Genomic DNA, 20,482 nt, shown 5'->3' with positions numbered 1-20,482 from the left:
AATATATATATATATATATATATATATATATATATTCTGCAAAGGGAAATAGTGCAATAGAGCTGGAATTGTCGCAATACGATCGAGCGACGGCAACAAGAAGAAAAGGAAAAAGAAAGAGGGGCGGTGATGGCATGAATAAGAACTCACAACGCAGAGTTTGTGTGTGTGTGGAGCGTCGGAATGATTCTCCAGTAGTGGTGTTCTTCGTGTGCTCGTCTACCTTCCGTTGCGCCTACCTTTGCCCGACCGTATCTCTCTCTCTCAAAGCTTGAGGCGGGGAAAGATACCGAGAGGCGGAACAACGAGGAGAATTAATAAGAAGAATGCAGTCGTAACGAGACAGAAACGATCAAGAAGCACACACACACACAAACAACAGAAGAAAAAAAACCTCGCCGCTTTTTGCCTACTGCCCTTTAAGCATCAGCACATACCAGCGTATCCATTAGAAGCCTTTTTTCCCCCTTCTTTTTCTTTACTGCTCGCCTGTTTCCTATCTATGTGACTGCACAGAATCCTGCGACAGCTTCGTCACCTTCGCCTTTTGCTTCTCCATACGCTCCTGCACCTCCCGCTGCAGCAGCTCCAGCGACTCCACCGTCAGCTCAGGCAGCAGCGACACGATTGAGAGCAGCATGGCACGCTGTGCAGCCGCCGTCGTGAAGAGGACGACGCGACCACTCGTGCTCGCCTCCTCAATCACCGCGTTGCGCTCACGGGCGGAGTAAGCGGAAGCGTTACGGCTGTCCTGCGGTGTTGTCCCGCCGCTGTTACTTTTCTTATCCCCCACTGGCGAAGAAGCGGCGGCGGTTTTTCGCTCGAGAATCTCATCCAGCACCTTCGACGTCAGCCGCTTCGCTGAATTCTTCCGGTCCGCGGCGGTGACCTCGACGCTGTCCAGCTGGCGCAAACTCTGGCAGCAGTGCAGCACAAAATCGCGGTAGTACTCATGCTGTGCGCATGGATTGTCCATCATCCACAGCACCGTCAGCTTTGGCATCGCGCTCAGCACGGTGACCTCCCGCAGTCGACTAATCTTATTCTTGCGCAGGTACAGCTCTTGCAGCGAGGTGCATTTCCGGAGCGCCTTTAACGAAGAGGTGTTGTTCGCGGCGAGTGAGAGGACCTCTAGCTTTGGCAGCTTTGACAAGAAAGTGATGTCGGTCAGTCCCTCACCCCAGAGATCCAGCCGCTGCACATCCTCCACTTTACTCGCCTTCGTCTTCTCCAGCACTAGCTTCTCCGTGAGAACCTTTTCGGTGGTCATTACGCGATGGCACTCAGCTGTGCTTTCTTCAATTGAAAAGTGGAAGGTAAGAAGAGAGAAGAAAAAAAAAGAAGCGTTTAACTAGATAAAAGAAAACCGACTCTGCTCTAACCAACAACAACAATAATACGCAAAGGAAGTAGGCGGAAAAATGAGACTATATGCGAAAAAGGCCAACGAGTACCGCTACCAGCAATTGGTGCAAACCAAACAAATAGAGAAAAAGATTAAACGAAGAACCCACAGTTCCAAACACGCAGAAAGAGCCGAAGGTGGGTGAAGTAATAATAATAAGACGGCACAACTACAACCGATATCGACAGTTTTTGGTAGTAAAGATATTTTTAAAGAAAAGATAATGCGACAGAAGGCAACAAGTCGAATTGGACGCCAAGTAAAAGTTAAAGCCCTGGAGTTTCCACCAGAAAGAACAAAAGAAGCAGCGGCTGTGACACACTTACTTCTTTCTGTTTTCCGTACAAGCAACTAAGCTTTTTTTTGGATAATATAGACGCCTGTACGTAAATCCAGGTTGTCGTATCGTTCTCTCGTCGTTTCGCTCGCTCTCTCTCTGAAGATGGGTGCTGACAATCCTTGAACGGCGAGTTAAATATATATGTAAGAATCACCAATGAGAACGCAACAAAAACACAGCTATTTTTGCTTTTAATTATTATCTTAATAGACGCTTCCTTTGGTCACAACACGGAGACCCCACATGTACGGTGCGTGCGCTTCTGTGAGGGGGTGCACAGCCGTGCGTTTCTTTTTTTTCCAAATTATCCAGTAAGGAGAAAAACACCTGTGCGAGACTTGGGTCGGCACGACGAGCGGCAAAAGAGAAGGGAGGAAAACGAATAAGAATTGCGTAGGGAGGAGGAACTGACACGAAGATTGTTTGTGACTCTCTTTGGTGTTCTTTTGGTGGGGTGCGTGTGTCTGTGGATGTAGTGGAGAGAGGTACCAGATATGGGCTGTGCGTTGGGAGCCGAGGCGAGCTGTTGGCAAGATGCCACTGAAGCACGGAGAGGCGCAAGCGGCCAGGAAACAAGAGAGATAGGGGAAAAAGGAAATGAGCATTGTGGGGAGTCGAAGACGCCTGCTTCCGGGTCGATATTTCTTGGGTGTTATCGGGACCTTCGAAAGGGAGACAAGATGCCGCAGTTGTCCTTTTTTTTTTCTCTATGCATTGGTGTCCCTCATGTCTTGTTAACGGTGATGCGTAGGCCCGCGCTTCACCGCTTTCATCAAGCGAATTAAGCCAAGAAACAAGCGCCTGCGATTGCCGCCCACTCGCATTCGTATTTTGAAATGTGGAAATTTAAGAAAAGAAAAAGGTGTAGCTCTGTTATTAACGTCGAGAAGTTACGTAACGACTTCGTGAACCCACGCACGCGAAGAGCACTGACGAACGAATCCAACGGACTGCGCACCACTCCTGTGAGAACAACAAACGAAATAAAGACGTTATCAACAACACCCACCGTTCTCCCACTAATAATAAGCCACGAAGTTCTGTAGAGACAGCAAAGAGGCAGCTTCCATACTGCTCGCCGACGGAGACGTATAAACACATACGCACGCATGACCATTTTTCCATATTCTAGCCGCTCTTGCCTTCCGAGCCGCCGCTGCTCGCGTCATCGGTGGAGCTGCTGTTGTCCACCGTACCCGTCGCCGCGCTCACCGGTGCGGGCGGGTCACGCCGATCGCCGTACACGATGCTGACTTGTCCATGCGGGGGCTGCACCTGAATATAAGGGAAGTAGTAGTATTTGTTGCACGACGGCTCCAGCTGCGGGTTCAACCGCAGCCGACCATTCACGCAGACCACGTTGCCCTCGTTCAGCTTATTTCGCACCTCCTGCGAGAAGACGTCGCCGAAGCAGCGCACGGTGTGATGGTCCTTCTCCACCACACACTCTTGGGTGGGGTTGGTCGTGTCGAGGCTCGTCGTCGTGAGCGTGAACTGCGTGACGGCATCCTCAAAGACGTAGCCGGTTTGGATGTCGTGCACCACACCGACGAGCGTGACGCAGTTAATGGAGGGCTCGCGTTGACCGGGTCGCTGCGCATTGAGGCCGGTGAACGAGGACGTCGACGGTCCGCTGCTGCTGCTGCTGCTGCTGCACCCACGCGTGGACGTGCGAGTCGGGAGAGAGAAGGAGCTTGGTTGGCCGAGACCGCCCCGCGGCAGGCGAGCCACCCCGCAGCGTTGCGCGGAGGCGTTGAGAGCCAGCGGTAACGTGGCGGATGCAAAACGACGCAGCATCATGATAAAGGAGCGAGGTCGAAGGAGAGACGAGAAGAACACAACACAATACACTCAGTTAGCTCTGTAGGAAAAAAAGGGGGGAATGAGAAAACGTGGACACCGTTGAAGACGCATTTGGATAGTTGCTAACGAAGTGAGGGAGTTGATAAGACAATGGTGGGCATCTACGCGGCAGCGACGCAGCAAGGAAGAGTTGTGCGTCAAACCCGAATACCAGAAGAGGATTGCGACGCCGCTGAAGGTCCTTTTCCTCTTCGAGAGGTTCATATGCTCGCACCCTTGAATAGATGACACGGATGTTGTGTGAGTTTAACAGATCGCAACTGGGAGAGCCGTTCAACATCCACGAACGGCTTCGAATACTTCACGCCTTTTCCTTGCCTCCGATGAATGCGGTAGGTAACTCAAGTCTTAAATCCAACCCCACCACAACTGCTGGGGTCTCTTGTCACACACACACACACAAACGTGCTCAGGCCATACAGCTTTAGCAAGGGAATCATCTCATTCCCCGAGCCCCTTTTCGTTTTTTTTTTAACAACACAGTGGCCTCTCAGTGAAAAGTGAGTGCTGTCACGCCACCAATGAGGTTGTCCTGCGGTACGTCGATGATGGGCACGGATACCACCTTGCCCAGGTCACCGTCGTAGACCTCCCCCATGCGCAGCTGACCGCTCACGAGGACGTGGCGGTGCAGCAGCGACGCCTTCACCCACGCCTTCACACACCGCAACTTTGCCTCTGCCGAGGCTTCTTTCTCCTCCGCGTTTGCATCCGATTCGTTCTCCACAACTGCTTCACCGGCTTCATGGCCATCGCCAGGGACTGCCTCTGCGCTTTTCTTCGCTTGCTGCTGCTCACGCCAGCGCGCCTCCACAACCTCTGGCGACAACCGACACCGTACCGCCAACAGACAACCTGAAGAAGAAGACGAGTCTGCCATGCTTAGCCACAGCAGCACCGTGGGAAACGCCGTGTGGGACGGCGCGACCACACACGCAGTGCGTCGACCCGGCTTCAGATGCCCGGAAGGGCCTGCGACGTTCGCCGCGAAGTGGCCACACTGCAGCGCCTGCACGGTGCCTTCGACGTGGATGGTGTTGACGCAGGCCGCTGAGACGGCGATGGAGGCACCCTCCGACGGGGCGTGGGCGTCGCTGAAGAGGTGCCGCTGGAGAGTCTGCAGCGTCCACCACTCCCCGTCGGAGAAGGACGAGCTGTGTCTGAAGGCGACGTCCTTGCGGGCGTCGGGGCCGGTGCAGCGACGCAACGGTTCCACGCTGTGAAAGTCACGAAGAGCTGCCTCATTGAGCGGTGGCGTTCCACGAACCGAAGAGGATGAAGAGGAAGGGGCAGGCGGTGCACCAAGGCAGCCAACGTTGCGTGCCAGCCGCGTCGCCTCCCGCAGCGGCATGTCGAGCTTGGGGATCCTCCGGTTGGTGTTACGCGTACAGCGACTCCACAACATTGTGATGGGCCCTTCTTATTTTTTCCCCTCTTTGTGATTTTGTTCTATCAGTGGAGACGAGCGTCACGAGTGAGAAAGGGAGAGGAGGGCGGCAGAAGGGATAACAATGCAAACATCAAAAATAGAAAAAAGAAAACGCGCACCAATCATTGGCGGCCTTCTGCAGACAGCGGGCCATTCGAGCGACCTTCTTGCGGAACGGCACGGCGTTCTTTACGATGAAGCCCTCCAAAATAGAAACCGAAGAAAAACGGCACCGCTGCGAAGGCGTGTGACGTGACAGCGGTCAGAGACGAGAAACCCGAAAAAAAAAAATACGTTGACAGTCCGACATGCTCTTCCTTCCAGTGTGATAGGCGCCGCGATAAAACGCGTGTGATTTCTGTACTTCTTCTTTCTTTCTTTCCTCGTAAAGCACCATCTACTCCACCTCGTTTGGTATGAACGTCCACGCACACGCGTTGGCGACAACGTCTCCCGCGGAGGTTCGCCCGTGCGACGCAGCAGCAGATACGACGGTTGACCTCTCCGATGCCGCACGCGCGCGTTGCAAGGTGACGGTGCCTTCAATGATGAAGCGGTGCAGCAGCGCGTTTTGGTCCTCCAGCCAACGACGCTGCAGCTCGGCACGGCACAGCTTCTCCAGAGTGCAGAGGCGGGAAAGCCGTGCGGCATACATGTCACTGCTCAGGGAAGCATCACATCCGAGGGCTGCTCGTCCAGACCCGAAGGGCGGTGTCAGGGAAGCAGACGGCCGCACCTTCGAGGGTTCACTGCACGCAGCTGCGGGGTGCGGCACCGCACGTCGCGGATACACGTCAGGAGACCAAGTGCGAGACGAGGTCAAGACGGTGCTGTGCTGCGGAGGAACAGAAGAGGCGGAAATCGCTTGGTGGCCACGATCGGCGTACCGCAGCGCGGAGTGTCTTGGCAGTGAGGGCGACCCCTGTTCAAGGACCCGATGTCCTTCTCCGCCTTCCGCGCTTGCGTAAAAGGAGTAAGACGGTGGCCATTGCTGCTGCGAATGATGTCGTTGATCCTTTGCGCGAACAGGGGAGCGGCGATCGGCGCCATACACCGCATCAAAGAAGCGCTTGTACTGTACGTAGCTCGAGAGACGCTCCCGACGGCGACGGCCTTCTTCGCTCGTCCGCGCGGAGGAAGAAGAGAACAAAGTCGTGTGCGCGGTAGGCGCAACGGCCTCTTCAAAAGAGCTTGCCCTCGACGGGGGACTGAGAGATGTCGCGCGCTGCCGCTGGTGGAAGGCCTTGTTGGGCGCGAAGCCAAGCAACGGCGCTGGCAGCCCGTCGTTTGGTGCATCGTCCGCCGCCGCAGAAACCCCTCGGCTGGCCGCAGACGTGGAGCGGAGATTGGGGCTCGGGTTCCACGGCGGTGTGCGGCGACGCGTGGAGCGCGGCAACACCGAGGACGTGTCGGCCAGCGCAACGCGCGGAGAACGCACCAACGCGGGCGACAGCGACGCCCCGTACAAGGGGGAGCCGGCCGGTGCCCCTCCGTCGCGTCTGTCGTCCTCCGCCTCCGCGCGGCGACTCCAGAGGTGCACGAAAGCGTCAGGGATCGCTGAGCTCGGTGGCGGCTGCGATGTTTGCGAGGCCCACGGACGAGGCTCCTCCGCTCGCCGGCACGCATCACGATTCACTTCATCGTCGGACGTAAAGGAATGTGGAGACGGCAGCGGCGGCGGCGTGGTGGTGGTGGCCGTAGCTGCAATGCGTGTTCCAAGCGGTGATGTACGCCGAATGCGCGGAATGAGCGGGCTAGAAAAGCGGGTGCCCCCGCTGCCACGTCGGGTAGAAGAAGAACTCGCCGGAGCTGCTTCCGTCGACGTAGTCTCTTTTCGAGGTGACGTGCGCCTCTCTGACTCGTCAACGCGCCACGGAGAGAAAAGACGGGCGGGTTGTCGCCGCAGCAGCCGCGCCCACTGTCGATGTGGAAGCCCGATTGGATTGTTGGACGAGTCGGTCGGCGGTGCGCGCGCTTCGGGCGCGAGCATCGAGGAGTACTCGAGAAAGCGCGACGCCTGCGGTGATGAGGAAGAAGAGACCGCGCTGGACGAAAGGGCGTGTGTCAGAGCCGCAGACGGCAGCGGATGGTCTTGAGGATGTGGGAGCTGTCGCTCCTCCTCCCGATAGCTGCCACCGTAGGTGATGGTGGGCGTGATGGAGCGGCGCATCGGTGCTGCCGTGACATCTGCGGTAGCCGTCGTTGTGGCGCTGCCGCTGCGCCGCTCCCGAGCACTGTCAATCGACGCGTGGAGAAAGCGCTGGACCCGCTCCGCCGTGCTCGCCGCACTGCTGTTGAGGCTCTCCGTCGCTTTTCTATCGAAGGAAGACGACGGAAAATGGACGGCACCGGCGCGATCCGCAACGAGACGCGGAGTGGAGGAATGTCCGTCAATCCGCATGAACACGTCGTTCTCCGCGTTGCTCGCCGCCCTCTCGGCCGCCTCAGCCGCCCACATGCGGTACAACGTGAGAACCGCCTTGTAGGCACGGAAAAGACACCGCCGCTCCTCCGTCTCCTGCGTCTCCAGCTGCACGCGGTGTTCCTCCTCGGTGTACTGAACGCCGAAGAGCAGCGGGTTGCTGTCATGACTGTTCGGCACCGCTGCCGCTGTCATTTGTAATACAGGGGCGTCAGTCTCTGCGGACGGCGCGAAGGGCACCGCGTCTGCCGCCTCCGTCGTCACCGTGTCAAGTGGTCGCTTCATTGCGGAGTCCGGCGGGGAGTCAAACGGTGGTGCGCACGGGGTGGAAACGCTCGAGAGAGATGCGGCAGCAGAAGAGCTTGTAGGAGTGGAGCTCGGCAGTGTCCTGCCCTCATGCGTTCCACTTCGCTCCCTCAAACCGAAGTGGTGTGTGTCAGCACCGCGATCTCCTGGGGTGGGGGCAGAGTGCGGAGCAGCGGCGGGGGAAGGGGGTGTGACAGGCGACAGCAGATCCTCCGGCACTACGGCATTCTGCTCCGCTGCATGGTGGGTCGGGGGAGGAGGGGACGTAATCACCGGCCGAGACGACAGAGAAACCCGACCGGGTGTGACACAAGGACCCGCCCGAGGACCGGAAAGCGTATCCGGAGAGGCGCTGGGGAGGGGCAGACGGCGCTGCTGTGGCTCGCGCTGCGCATGAAAAAACTCTCCTTCACGAGGGGCGGCGGAAGACACCGACGAAGAAGACGAGGAGCGCTGTTTCGCCAGCTTCTCCAGTCTTGTACCTTCCTGTGAGCTGGAGGAGTGACGAGACGGTGAACGCGGAGAGAGAGTAGCGCGGCACTCCGCAGGCACCTCCCATGAAGGCTGACCCGCCTCCTTCATGTGTTGTGCCCTTCCGTGTTCTTGTTGGGCCGCTCTTTCGAATAAATAGCTGCCGTGATCCCGTGGAGGGGACGGCGAGAGGTCGGCGTTGTACTCTCCCGCGAAGTCACCTCTTTCATTCCCTTCCTCCTCACCCGCGGCGACGGATTCCCAGCTGCGCTGAAGTGACGGACTGTGGTCGCTCTGCGCCGTGTACGGACGACGATAGCGGACACCCGTAGAGGGGCTGGAGTAGCCGCCAACGCTAAACGGGCTGAGGAACTCTAAAGACGTCCGCGCCACTTGCCGGCCGGCCGTGTGCGGCGACGATGACGACGACGCATCCGTGTGGAGAGGGGAGTGAAAGGACGGAGCAGGTCCATCAGCAGTGCTTGCCTTGTCGGGACAAAAACGCTCCTCAGAAGAAAGCGGCGAGGCGGGTGTGGTGCTGCTGTCGCTGCTCGATCGGCTCGACGCCGTCGCCACTAGACCTGCAAACATTTTGCGCTCAACAGAAGGGGGGGAGATCAACGCAATGTGCACAGGCAAAGAAGAAAAAAGAAGATTTGAGTTCTAATGTCCGGTTGTCAGTTAAGCACATCAAGAAAAACAAAGCAGAAAGGTGACGTTTGAGATGTGCCAACGAGGACTTCTAATTTTACAAGAAAGGGAGGGTGAAGCGATGAAAGGAAATGCGGTGCAGAAGGTATTTCCTACGTGCGTGCGGGCGTGCGTGTGTCCCCTCAGCGCAGTTCGATGCAATCTAACGTCTAAGGCAACGAATTGAAGTGGTGAAGCCAGGAAGAAGAAAAAGATGGAGAAGGAAAGATTCACCCGAAGTGGAAGACGAAGTTAAATTGGAGTCTTGAAAGGCACGTGGACCAAAAGCGCGTCGTACAACAACAGCCACAAAGCTGCGTGTGTGGAGGAGGGGGGAAGGGAGAAGGGGGAGGGGTTGCGGTCTGTGATGTCAAAGAATATGTAGGTCTTGTATAATAAGAAGGAATAGGCTGTTGTCGTTGGGTCCGTCGTCATGGCAGCAACGGAGGTGCAAACTCCACCACGTAGGAAGCCGATAAAGAAAACACCGAGAGAGCGGCAAGAAATAAGACAACGAAACAAGAGAGGAGTGTACAGCAGTGTCGACACAAACGACGCAACCGCGAAAGGTCCTCGCTGCCGCAGGTGTCACGCTTCGCTCGGAGCATGCATGGCAGAACAGGCTATTGTTTTCCTTCGCGGTTCCTCATTCGGTTGTGGTGGTTTTGCTTTACCGCGGCAAAAATGCGCCAGCGTGAACTGCGGAAACAGATGTGTGCATTCGAAACGAGAGCGAGGGCCAAAAGCACCGCTCATTTGTTTTTTTCACTTTTGTCGGTTGTGGAAGTGGAGCGCGGTAGCTTTTAGATAGAGAGCGGTGCGCCGAAGGCACCTTCTCATGACGCGTTCAGATCATCCACCCAAGGCCACCCCCGTCATCATTCAGGCAACTACAGCAACAGAAAAACAGATTGAGAGGCGAACGCTTCGCCCTTGCGCTTGGATATCAATAATTCGTTTGGACGTGAATGTTGACGAATAGAACAGCCCGCCTCCCCAGCGTGTACACACACGCCTCTTCACAGTATTATTTGGACGGGGCAGAGGGGGAGAAAAGATGCAGCACAGCGATACAGCACAAGTCAGCGAAGAGCCCCGACGCAGCTTCAGGTCTTTTTTCTTTTCTACAATCGAAAGCAGGTAAAGTTATCTTCTTACAAAGCTAGCTCAAGCAGATCTGGGTTCGCGATAAAACCGCAAAAATAGAAGAAAAGAAAAAGCCCGGCATTAACAACAATTGGAATTTAAATACTGATAATAGAGATGGAGATTTTCAAAAAGTGTGGGGTGCTCGGTTCGCCACGAGTTGGACGGCGTACTCGCCGGTTACCTCTTGCCCTCCGTTATCGAGCCGCCGGTTGGCCCCACAGGGCTCAACGCACGCGAGTTCAACGACAAGACACGAAGCACACAAAGGCACACGTGTTCGTGCGGGTTGACAACAATCTTTGAGGCAGCACGAGGAACAAAAACTATTATTATTATTATTCATCCGCTCACACAAATGCATTCCTGTGGTGGTCATTCAACCGATAGTGCTTTACGTTGCTTTCGAATGCTGGCGAACGTCGGGCGGCGCAGACGCGGAGTCCTTCGCTCGCTCCGCCATCTCCACCACCGGCGAGGCGTCCTCCAGCTGCTCCTCACGACGCTCCTTCGCGCGGTCCTGGAAGAGTGCCGGCCAGCCCTCGACAATGTGTGCGGGAAGGACTTGGTCAAAGTGGGTGATCCACACGCGCTGAAAGAGCACGTTGCCAAAGACGAGCAGCAAGAAGCCGAAGAACTGCACCACGTTGAAGTGCTCCCCAAAGATGGAGGGGATCATCAGACACACAAGCCACACCGTGACGTTGCGCAGCGAGCCGAGCATGACGGTGGCCGCAGCCGAAACGTACTTGATGATGTTCATCTGACACGCGTTGTAAAAGAAGCCGGCAGGGACGTAGATGAGGATGAACAGCCAGCACAGCCACGACTCTCGCACCTGCGCGAAGGCGAGCACAACGTCGTCGTACGGCACCTTCAGCGCGGGCTGCAGCTGCTGCACCCATGTCACGTTGGTGTAGACGGCGCGGACCCCCGTCGCACCGGAGAACTCCTCCACCGCAACAAGGTTGTGCCCGCAGGTGGCCGTGGGAATCAACTGCAGAAACGCTAGGAGTGTCAGCGTCATGCCAATGCCGTAGACGCCCTCGGTGCCCACCATCTGAAGCGGAGGGATTTTATACAAGTGCACCAGGCGCTCCTCGCACACGCCTTGGTAGGCGTGGAGGACCTGTGCGGAGATGATGAGCAGGTTGCCCAGCATCATGTTCGAGTGCCGGTCGTTTTCCGCGGAGGCGGCTTTGCCGGAGAGGACGCTGCTGAGGCCCACAAAGGAGAGACCGACCACGACGAAGCCCATGCCCCACACCTCCACCTTCGTAAAGCGGCGGCCCAGCCAAAAGTAGGAGATGATTGCGATCCACACCACCGTCGCGCCACGCAGCATCTGATAAACAGAGGCGTAGGTGAGCGTCATGCCAACGTTTTGAATGATGCTGGCCAAGAAATCGGCACCGGAGGGCAGCAGCCACACGCAGGGGTTGCAGGGCAGTGCGTAGTCCTCGCCAGCCGTCAGCGTACCGGTCGCCGCGGGGCTGCCGTCGCTGCTCGCACCACTACTCACACGAGGTGCCACGTACTTCTTCCAGGCCAGCATCGCGACAAACACCACAAAGCAGCACGACTCTGCGCAGAACATGAAAAAGGCCTGCGTGAAGGGGTGGGCGAAGGAGTAGAGAAGCCGAAACATCACCACATCGCTGCCGCCGTTGACGGGGCCGTTGTCTACAGGTCCTGCGAAACCGTCCGAGACGTCGATGCTATCGGCCCACTTGAGACTGAGAGTCTGCGCAGTACCCCAGAAGAGGTACAGCGCCGCCAAGGCAACAAGGAAGGTGTGAGATACGGTGGCGGCCATGGTGGGGCAAAACTCGGTGATGGTCTTCTTCTTTTCTTTCCAACGGGTGCTATCCGCAAAGATGTGTGCTGGCGTGTTAGCGCTGTGAGGGGGGTCGCACCGCACCGGGCCGTGTCCAGGGTACTGCACGAAGCATACGCAAGAAAGAAAAGGAAAGAAAATGACAAAGGAAGTGTACAAGCAACTGCTGCGCATGCGCATGTGGTGCACCGCCTTCGCCTTGCAGCGCGAACTGATGCACAGAGCCATGAGAGACGTCTCCTAGTACGCGCCATTTGTTTTTTTATTATTATTATTATTTGAGGCAGGTAGCGCATGCCAAAGGCCGCGGTCTTGCGATTCCTTTTTCTCTGTTTTCAAACCAGCTCTTAACCAATGCCCAGTTCCGCCTCGTACGCAGCACGGGCTGCCCTCTCACGAACCAGAGAGCCCGCTTTCACATGGGATCGAGTACGTTTGTTCGTTTTTATCAGATGTTAAAGCACAGCCTCTCTGATACAACAGAAGGGAAAAAGAGATTTGACTGGCTTTGATGTCCAAAAGCAAGGAGGTGGGAGCAGCCGAAGGAATATCAGCGGTGTGAAAGAAAACTACAGAGAGCAGGGCGAAAGGACTGTGCTCCCACTTCCATTCGTGAAGCCAAGTCAACGCAAAACAGCACTACGGTGACCAATGAAAGAAAAAAAAAGGAAAAAGAAAACAAACTAGATAGAAAAAAAAAACATCTGGAATATTCGGGCGAGAGAGGAAAAAAGGCGGAGTAGGGCGGACAGAACAAGAAAAATAAAGGGAGAAGAACAGGGAAGGTATCATCTTGGGGGTCTTTTCATCCTTGCATAGATGTTACACAAGCAGAAAGAACTCACTCGTTAAAAAAAAGGGATACCATGACAAAGCAAATACGCAGGTAAACATAAGCCTGCATACACCATCAACAACAAAAAAGATTGATTCTAAATCGGCTGATCTCCCTCAGCCACCTTTTTTCCTTCGAATGCATCTTAATCTCCCTTCACGTCTTGCTTGTATACTTCGACTACGCCTATTTCGTCTCCGCGGCCCACTTCAAAGTAATGTGAAACAACATAAAGAAAAATACCAAAAAAAGGTCTTGTAGTTCAAATAGAAGAAAGCAGTTTATTGTGTGTAGAGAGAGAAGAGAAAAAGAAAGCGATGAAGACGCACTACGTGCGATGTTCGGCGGCTGCGGAAGACGGCAAGAAAAAAGAAGTTTCTTGACTGTGACCATCTCTAACAACCTTCGGCAACGCTGCTGCGGCTGCTGTCGCCGTGCCGGTGAGAAAGTCCGCCAACACACACAAGCACACACACACACACACACGCAGGTTCAACAAACCACCCCTTCTTCTGCTACTCAGGTAGATCGAGCAACTCCCGTCATCATTGTTTTTCTTTTCCTCCGAATCAGCTACTGGACCCAGTGAAACGTGACTCTAAATGCAGTAACAGATATAAAGGTGAAGGAAAGAAAAAAAAAGGGAGGGGTAACACAGTCACTCATCTCATTACATAGATCGGTGTGCTCTCTTAAGCGTTCAGGTGAGCGAGCGCACGATTTTTTTTTCTTTTCCTTTTGCTCCTTGTTGTCCCATAAAGCATCGATGGACGTTAACTGCAAAGTCAACTTATGAGAAAAGGAAGCGGTAAAAGCATTGTAAAGAAAAGGGGAAAAAACGGCGAAGAATTGTTCGCGCAAAGGTGCCGCACCAAGTTCCGAAAGCGGCGTTGATGAGTAAGCACGAAAGGAGACAATCTCAGAAAGCCGCAATACCTTCTGCTCTCCGACTGTGCCTCAAGCGCAAATCGAAATTGCGCTGGGGAAAAGTAAATAAAAGCAAGAAGGAAATCAGGGCTGACCCTGGCAGGTAGAACTTTCGGCAGCCGTCAACTCTAGGTGAAAAGAAAGAAAAACGGAAAGAAAAGAAATCGAAGTGAGTTGAAGAACACACGCTCTTTTCAGCGATAAAAAGAGAAGGCAATATCAGAACGGAGAAGAGTAATTAAAAATGCGAGAGAGAGAAACACAGAAGAAAAACAAAACAACAACGAACTGTGAGTCAAACGAAAAGACAGAAAAAATGAGGGGCGACGTAGACGTACATATGAAGAAAAAAAAAACATCGATACAAAGTAATAATAAACGAGCCAATTCCGTCATGTCAGCCTTGCGTGGCGCTTCTCAATCCGTCAATCCCCTATCTCTCCCGTTCTTTCCCTCTTCCTTCCACAGGTCCGTTTGCGTCTGCGTTTATCTCTTCTTTTTTATTTTTTTGTTTGTTTTTCATTTTTTGAATTTAATGTTTTTGTTGTTTCTTGACTTGTTTGATTGCATCGATTGGTCCTTTCATTTTCTGTTGTCGCTGTTCTCCTCGAATGCAACCGACTCCTCTGCATACAAGTAATAGGAGCCGTGTTCAATGTTGAGCGAAGGCATCTACATGGATATATATATATATATATATATACATATATAACGTGTAAACAATACTCGGTGACGAGAGGCTATACAGAAAGAAAGAGGAAAAAAAAACGGAGGAAAAAGGTGTCATTCATGCGGAAACGGTATGACGGCGTAGTTTTGAGTCTAGCTTTTTATTTTTCCCCTTTCTTGTTGTTGTTTTGGGCGGAGACGTCGATTACTCTACGTGTGAAAGCAGCGAAAGCAAACGAATGAGACGTGTGTCGGCCTCGCGTACGTGCAGCGAGGCACAAGCGCAGGCGTACAAACGAAAAGAAAGGCGCGAGAGCGCGCGTGGAGCGACTTTCTCGGGGCTCCACAGAGAGGAGAATTGTTTTTCAGCACTCCACCTTCGGTCCCCTCCTCTGGTTGTCCTTCATTGTGCTTCACTGCCCGTGAATTCGGCGAAGACGGGCATCCGCCGTTTGGTGCTGGCGCAGCTTCCCCACCAGCCGCACCCCTTCATAGTAGTCGCTCGTCACGCACTTTGGCGGGAGGAACACGGCGGGGATCTGCCGCAGGCACTCCCGCGCGTCCTGCACCGCGGCACCACACAGATCTCTGCCGTGCGCGTGGACAAACGAGAGACAGACGTCGCGGGCCGTCAGCCACGCCTCGCACACATCCGAAAAGACAGAGGGACGACGGGATTCCTCGGCGTTGCGGCTGCCGGTGCTGGCGGACTTGAGGCGGTAGAACTGCCCCACCAAGCACCGCAGCGGCGACGTCGGCTCGTCATGGCAGTACAGCTTCAACTCCGAGCGGCAGGCGCCCTGCAGGGAGACGATCGGCGAGCCCCTTTGTGGGGCGGCGAAGGTGCTGGGCGGCGGCGACGACTGCGGCGGCGGCAGGGGCGCGTCGCGCGTCGCCGGATCCGTTGTGGTATTTGGTGTATCTTTGCTGAGATGGTGGGGGTAGGTGCCGGCAATCGAGCTGCCGTGCAGAGACAGCAGGAGGAGAACGGCGATCACGGTCGTAAAAAGGCACCGAGAGAAACGTGAGCGGACATGCGTGGGGCGTCGGTCGGTCCTTGGCATGCTGCAACCTGCAGAACCAGAAGAGCAAAAACAGAGCGAGCGAGTTCCTTGGCCCTTCTCCCCGGCTTTTTACAGTAAAAAAGCAGAAAAAAAGGGGCGGTGAGCGGCAGCGAGGTAAGAGAAGAGAAGAGAACAAAGGGCTGAACCTTTTGAAAAGAAGTGCCACCACGGAGAATAAAAAAGATGTAGGGCACAATAAGAGCAGACGAGCCTTAGCGGGAAAGCAAAGCTATAAAGAGGGAGAAACGAGAAAGTAAAAAAAGGCGGTAAAGCGATGTGAACAAGAAGGAAGAAGAAAAGAAAACAACCACAGCCACAAAAGCCGTTCAGTTAATCAAGTGCGGAGTGAGAAACAAAAAAAAATGAATATAGACAAGCTAGCTCCTTTACGGCTCTTGAAAGCACTTAGCACAAGGGTTTTGAATCGCGGTCGTGTGTGTGTCTCCTTCTCCTACTTTGCTCGACGTGTGGTTTCTCTTGACGCTGACTACAGCCGATCTGATCGGTGAAAAAAAAAAGGGGGGTAGGGGGGCAAAAACGAAAGAGGAAGAAAGAGGAGTCCAACGAACACAAAAAGAGGAGGAGGAGGGGGACGGAAACAAACGCTTCAGCTGAAGGAAAGCAGCGTCGACAACCGCAAAGCTGTGTTGAGGGACTCGTGATGTTGTTGTTTTTTGCCAGCAGATGCAAAACAACAGAAGAAAATGAAAAAAGATGCTACACAAACAAAAACAGGAGAGACGTCGCACGATGCAGCAGGATAGAAGTATAAATGTGGTGCTGCGCCCAAAACAACACAGAATGGCACACACGAATAACCACGGTGAAGCAAACGAGGGCCAAATAATGATAATAGAGGAGGAAAACACCGCTGTTCTTCGTGTGTTTTCTGCGTTTACGCAACTGAACTACAGTTTCTCTCACAAAAGGAAAAATAAAGAAATTAGGGTTTTTTCTTTGTTAAGGCTCGCACGTTTACTAGGCACGACAGCTTCTTCACCTCTTCTTTCTCTGAAGGCGAAAGTACTCGGCTGCAGATCGAAGAGAGGGGTACGCTGCCGCTTCCCTTTGTCGAAGAAACCCAAACCACAACGACACACGTAAGTAATATATAGAAAAAAGAAGGGGCAAGAAAGAATCGTGCCGATGAAAAAAAAGTAGACCTTTTTCTTTCTCGCGAGCAACAGGAGAAGATAGTATCCTTTTTTCTTAAAATAATAAAAGAAGAAAAGACTTGAGACACAGAAGAAGAAACCAAAAAAAAACCCAAGAGTATGTCGGGCTCTCGCGTGTGTAGTCACGTGCTTGCGATCTTTCTTCGTTTCCTGTTTCTGATTTTGATGTGTTCTTTCTTTTTTCGCCTCGTCGTTTGTTCACTTAGCCACCAGTGAACGTCACGCGGAAAGCTGCAAGAGGAAGGAAAAAAAAAAGAGAAAGGCCGCTAGACAAAAATCCTGTGGTTACACGAATTGTATCCGAAAGCACAAAGAGAGTTTTATCGTGCGTGGGGGTTAAATGAAAAAGAGACAAAAAAATAAAGAAGAATAGATCAAGCACGGGAAAAGACGCAGAACACACAAATACGCATGAAAAATGAAAAATCAAAGAAAGAAAAGAGAGGTGAAAAGAGTTAGTTGCTGTAGAAAACAGTTTTCTTCAGAAAAAAATGTCATACATCCTACGAAAACTTCACAAAAAGAAACAAGAAAAAACAAGAAAAAAACAGATGTAGTTGAAGATACACAACAGAGATAAAAAAAGATAAAAACCGAGTGCAAAGATGATTTCTTTAGTTGTGTTTAGTGTTTTTCAATGTTTTTCCTTTTTCATAAATAGCAGTAAAGAGGTCTTACGAGAGAGGAAAAGATCTCTCTTACCACAACACAAAACAACAGCTGAAATGAAGAAGACAATGTCGCTCTAATGTGGAAAAGTAATTTTACTCTGCTATTGCAGCGCTTCAGCTTTTCGGTGTATCTCTTGTCTCACTAAACGTTTAGTTGAGAAAAAGGGTCTCAAAAGTATCGCGAACTAAAGGCACTTCAGCAGAACGAAAAACAAGTGGCTGAAAGGTGTGTTTTCTTAAGGGTTTGAATAGGCTTGTTTCCTTTCTTTCACATCAGACACTACGAGGTTTTTTGGTTGTGTTGTTTCGGCAGAGTGATGGAACGCAGCACATGCGCGTACGTGCGCGGGTATGGGTGTGCGGTGTGTGCAAGTGGAAGGAAGAAAGAGGGAGGGTTGACAAGAGAAGTGTGTTTTACCAGTTTGTTTGTTTGCTTCACATCAGGGGTGAAAGGCGAGTCCAGTCGTCTTGGGATGAAGAAACAGTAAGAGGAGAGAAAAGGCGCGTTGTTTTTTTAGTGATCGGTGGATCAACACAACAACACAAACCGTGCGAAAACAAATGCAACCGTTCCCGATAGCACTTACGCAAAACGTGGGGTCCGTGAAGTGGAGCAAAGCAGATCTACAAAAAAAAGGAAGAGACATTCATCAACTTTAATGGAGGCGCGTCGCAGTAGTATATTCTGTGAAGCTTATTTTTTTTTTTGGTTCTTCTGCTTGCTTCTATCTTCTGCTTTTCTTATTGAATGATTGGGCATGCGACCTTCCCCTAAATGAACGAGGCAGCAGCATTGGCAGCATGCTTTTCCTCCTACGCGGCGGAACCTTTCGCAGACAACGTTTAAAAAAAAGAGGAGGGAAGAGGGAACATATCAAAGGAAGCAGCCTATTCGCACTTTCCACAGCCCAAGTGAAAAAAAAAGATCCGCAATAGCACAGCCCTCCTCTATACAAGGACGACCTGTGCTATCGTGAAGAAACGCAAGACACATCTTTTTCTTCCTCGCGTAGCACGGCACATCGATACCACCGCACACAGAAAGAAAAAAAAAGGAGAGCAGTATTGCAAAATACGATGACTCCGTGACACCTTCGTCGCTTGTGTTTCCCGATCACTCCGTCTTCGGCGTCGCGGCAGGAGCATCATCAGCCGGCGTTGCAGCATCTACCGTTACCTCGCCCATCGCCCTCTCGCAGGCGATGGCGTCGTCGACTACCTCGGCGTACCACATCGCACAGAACGCGGTGGACCCGATGAGGAAGCCGATGTCGGAGAAGAACTTCCAATTCGCGTTGGCGGTTTCGCGCAACGCCCACCCCGCGTAGAAGCTGACCTGCAGAGGAACACTCGTCAGTTGGATAAAAATCGGCACCAGCAGACGCACACGCTGGTAAACAGAGTAGGTGACAACGCGCTTATCCTCTAGCGTCACCGTCTTGCTCGCCGCCGGGTTCATGCACGAGTAAAAGAGGAGCACGAACAGGAAGCAATAGGGCAGCGTGATCTGGGCGCGGAAAAGCAGTGAGAGACCTTCCGCCATCAACACAAAGAAGACTCGCACGTCGGGGAATATACGAGGGTACGACACCGCTTCCACCGCCACATTCGGAACGGCAGCAGCAGCAGCGGCGGTCGCTTTCTTGGCTAACGACTGTGGTCCTGCGAGTCGCCCACGAACGTAGCTGGTGGGGAACGCGACCGCCATGGGAACCAGCAAAGTCGGCGCGAGTTGCAACATAAAGATCTCCAGACAACGCCCAAACGACGGCAGGACTAGCTGCCGCACATACCACATCACACCGTTGTCCGGTGGCGCGTAGAGCGAGGTGGACCGGTGCGAGTCCTCGGTGAGGTAGAGGTAACCTATCGCGTAGGCACCCACGCCAAACGTGGCCGCCACGGCAGCCCCAAACGCAGCCGCCTTCGACGAGGTGCCGATAGGGGCGAGCACCGCAATAGGAACCGCAATGAAGTGACTCCCAAGAGTCAACGCACACAGCAGCGCCGCAGCGTGGGCCACCACCGACGTGCGCCGGCGCGCGCACAACTGCACGGTGAGAGTCAGCAGCAGCAACTCAAAAGCCGTGAGAGACTCATAGGCGGTGGTCAACGCCTCGAGCGGGTTCAGCACAAAAAACGCGTAGAGCAGCGCGGCGTTGGCGGAGCCGCATTGCGAGATGAGCGCCGCCGTCACACCGTCCATCGCACTCAGCACCAGCCCCGTCCACGGCGGCGTGGCCAGCACGGCAGGGATGAAGGCGACGTACCAAGGAGCTAAGGCCTGTAGGTAGTAGGGCAGCGCATCCGCAAAGCCGCGCTCGCGCCAGAAGACGGCCTCCCTCCACGTCGCCGCCTCCGTCATCGGGATCCACATGCTGAAGTGCACCGGCGGCGGCGTGACTTGGCGCTCCCCGGTTGTGCCGCTCACAAAGGCGGACTCGCCTCCGTAGTGCAACGCCGTTGCCCTGTCGGAGCCGATGAACTCCGCCACGGTCGGGTGCGGGATGACCGGGGCGGCGAGGAACGGCTCGACGGCGTAGCGAAACGAGAAGAGACCGTAGCGGATGCCGAAGGTGATGATGAAGACGACGAGGGGGTTCAGGAGAACACGCCCGATTCGCCCGTGAAGCGGCATCTGCGCCGCACCGGCGGTGGCGGTCGTTGTCTTCGGTGACATGGTTGCTGCGGCGGTGAGACCCGCTCAATGTCGTCCGTTCTCCTCCGACCGTTCCAATGTCGTCGCTATGAATGAAAATTGCTACTGCTGTTGAGCGACTACAACAAAATCGATCTTATACACATATATACCTAGCAAATGGGGAAGAAAATAAAAAGAGAAATGCTCGAGAGCAAAAGAGGAGGTGCGGCTGTCAAGAAGTGGTGAAGCAGTCACACAGTGCGCAAATGCCTGCGTTTCCCCTACACGCACAACCAAAGTGTCGTGGAGGCAATAAGAAAGAACGAGGGACAGCAGTTGCGTGGGGCTTTGAATGACGACGAGAGCTTTTCGTAAGAGTCTCAGGGTACAGCAGCGGATGATCAATTGCGTTCAGGTGGATTTCTTTTTTTTTTCCAACAACGCTTCGTGTTTGTCGGTTTTTTACCTTTCGATTTTTTAAAATAAAAACAGTAAGTACAAGTGAAAGCAGGAGCGAATACAGACAACCGAAACAGGAACAAAAAAAAACAGACGGTGGAACAGCGGGGTGTGCGATGTTCCACTTCGACG

General features: G+C 53.6%; 7 protein-coding genes across 9 annotated transcripts; all 7 read right to left on the bottom strand.

Annotated features, from left to right (window-relative positions):
- Positions 1-496: 496 nt before the first annotated feature.
- Positions 497-2,287, bottom strand: ABB37_04982 (hypothetical protein; the record flags this gene model as incomplete). 2 transcript variants are annotated; one of them, XM_015802851.1, is made up of 1 exon in its annotated part: positions 497-2,287. In XM_015802851.1, exon 1 carries the CDS (start codon positions 1,268-1,270, stop codon positions 497-499), a length of 774 nt encoding a protein of 257 aa, XP_015658367.1. In that variant the 5' UTR covers positions 1,271-2,287. The 2 variants fall into 2 exon arrangements, with proteins under 2 accessions (XP_015658367.1, XP_015658368.1); XM_015802852.1 differs by having other exon boundaries at positions 497-2,270.
- Positions 2,288-2,873: 586 nt separating this feature from the next.
- On the bottom strand, positions 2,874-3,608 carry ABB37_04981 (putative mitochondrial MP18 RNA editing complex protein; the record flags this gene model as incomplete). Its single annotated transcript, XM_015802850.1, has 1 exon — positions 2,874-3,608. Exon 1 carries the CDS (start codon positions 3,543-3,545, stop codon positions 2,874-2,876), a length of 672 nt encoding a protein of 223 aa, XP_015658366.1. The 5' UTR covers positions 3,546-3,608.
- Positions 3,609-4,098: 490 nt separating this feature from the next.
- ABB37_04980 (hypothetical protein) lies at positions 4,099-5,059 on the bottom strand (the record flags this gene model as incomplete). The annotated part of the gene is made up of 1 exon (XM_015802849.1): positions 4,099-5,059. Exon 1 carries the CDS (start codon positions 5,011-5,013, stop codon positions 4,099-4,101), a length of 915 nt encoding a protein of 304 aa, XP_015658365.1. The 5' UTR covers positions 5,014-5,059.
- A 375-nt stretch (positions 5,060-5,434) lies between these two features.
- On the bottom strand, positions 5,435-9,383 carry ABB37_04979 (hypothetical protein; the record flags this gene model as incomplete). Of its 2 annotated transcripts, none has more annotated exons than XM_015802847.1 (1): positions 5,435-9,383. In XM_015802847.1, exon 1 carries the CDS (start codon positions 8,825-8,827, stop codon positions 5,435-5,437), a length of 3,393 nt encoding a protein of 1,130 aa, XP_015658363.1. In that variant the 5' UTR covers positions 8,828-9,383. The 2 variants fall into 2 exon arrangements, with proteins under 2 accessions (XP_015658363.1, XP_015658364.1); XM_015802848.1 differs by having other exon boundaries at positions 5,435-9,242.
- A 1,083-nt stretch (positions 9,384-10,466) lies between these two features.
- ABB37_04978 (hypothetical protein) lies at positions 10,467-12,013 on the bottom strand (the record flags this gene model as incomplete). The annotated part of the gene is made up of 1 exon (XM_015802846.1): positions 10,467-12,013. Exon 1 carries the CDS (start codon positions 11,886-11,888, stop codon positions 10,467-10,469), a length of 1,422 nt encoding a protein of 473 aa, XP_015658362.1. The 5' UTR covers positions 11,889-12,013.
- Positions 12,014-14,753: 2,740 nt separating this feature from the next.
- ABB37_04977 (hypothetical protein) lies at positions 14,754-17,532 on the bottom strand (the record flags this gene model as incomplete). Its single annotated transcript, XM_015802845.1, has 1 exon — positions 14,754-17,532. The coding sequence occupies exon 1, from the start codon at positions 15,402-15,404 to the stop codon at positions 14,754-14,756; it is 651 nt and encodes a 216-aa protein (XP_015658361.1). The 5' UTR covers positions 15,405-17,532.
- An 832-nt stretch (positions 17,533-18,364) lies between these two features.
- ABB37_04976 (hypothetical protein) lies at positions 18,365-20,063 on the bottom strand (the record flags this gene model as incomplete). The annotated part of the gene is made up of 1 exon (XM_015802844.1): positions 18,365-20,063. Exon 1 carries the CDS (start codon positions 19,928-19,930, stop codon positions 18,365-18,367), a length of 1,566 nt encoding a protein of 521 aa, XP_015658360.1. The 5' UTR covers positions 19,931-20,063.
- Positions 20,064-20,482: the final 419 nt, after the last annotated feature.

This window comes from Leptomonas pyrrhocoris (genome assembly GCF_001293395.1).
Source record: "Leptomonas pyrrhocoris isolate H10 chromosome Unknown, whole genome shotgun sequence".
Taxonomy (NCBI): Eukaryota; Euglenozoa; class Kinetoplastea; order Trypanosomatida; family Trypanosomatidae; genus Leptomonas; species Leptomonas pyrrhocoris.
The sequence above is the reverse complement of the archived record's forward strand: the minus strand, read 5'-3'. Positions and strand labels throughout refer to the sequence as shown.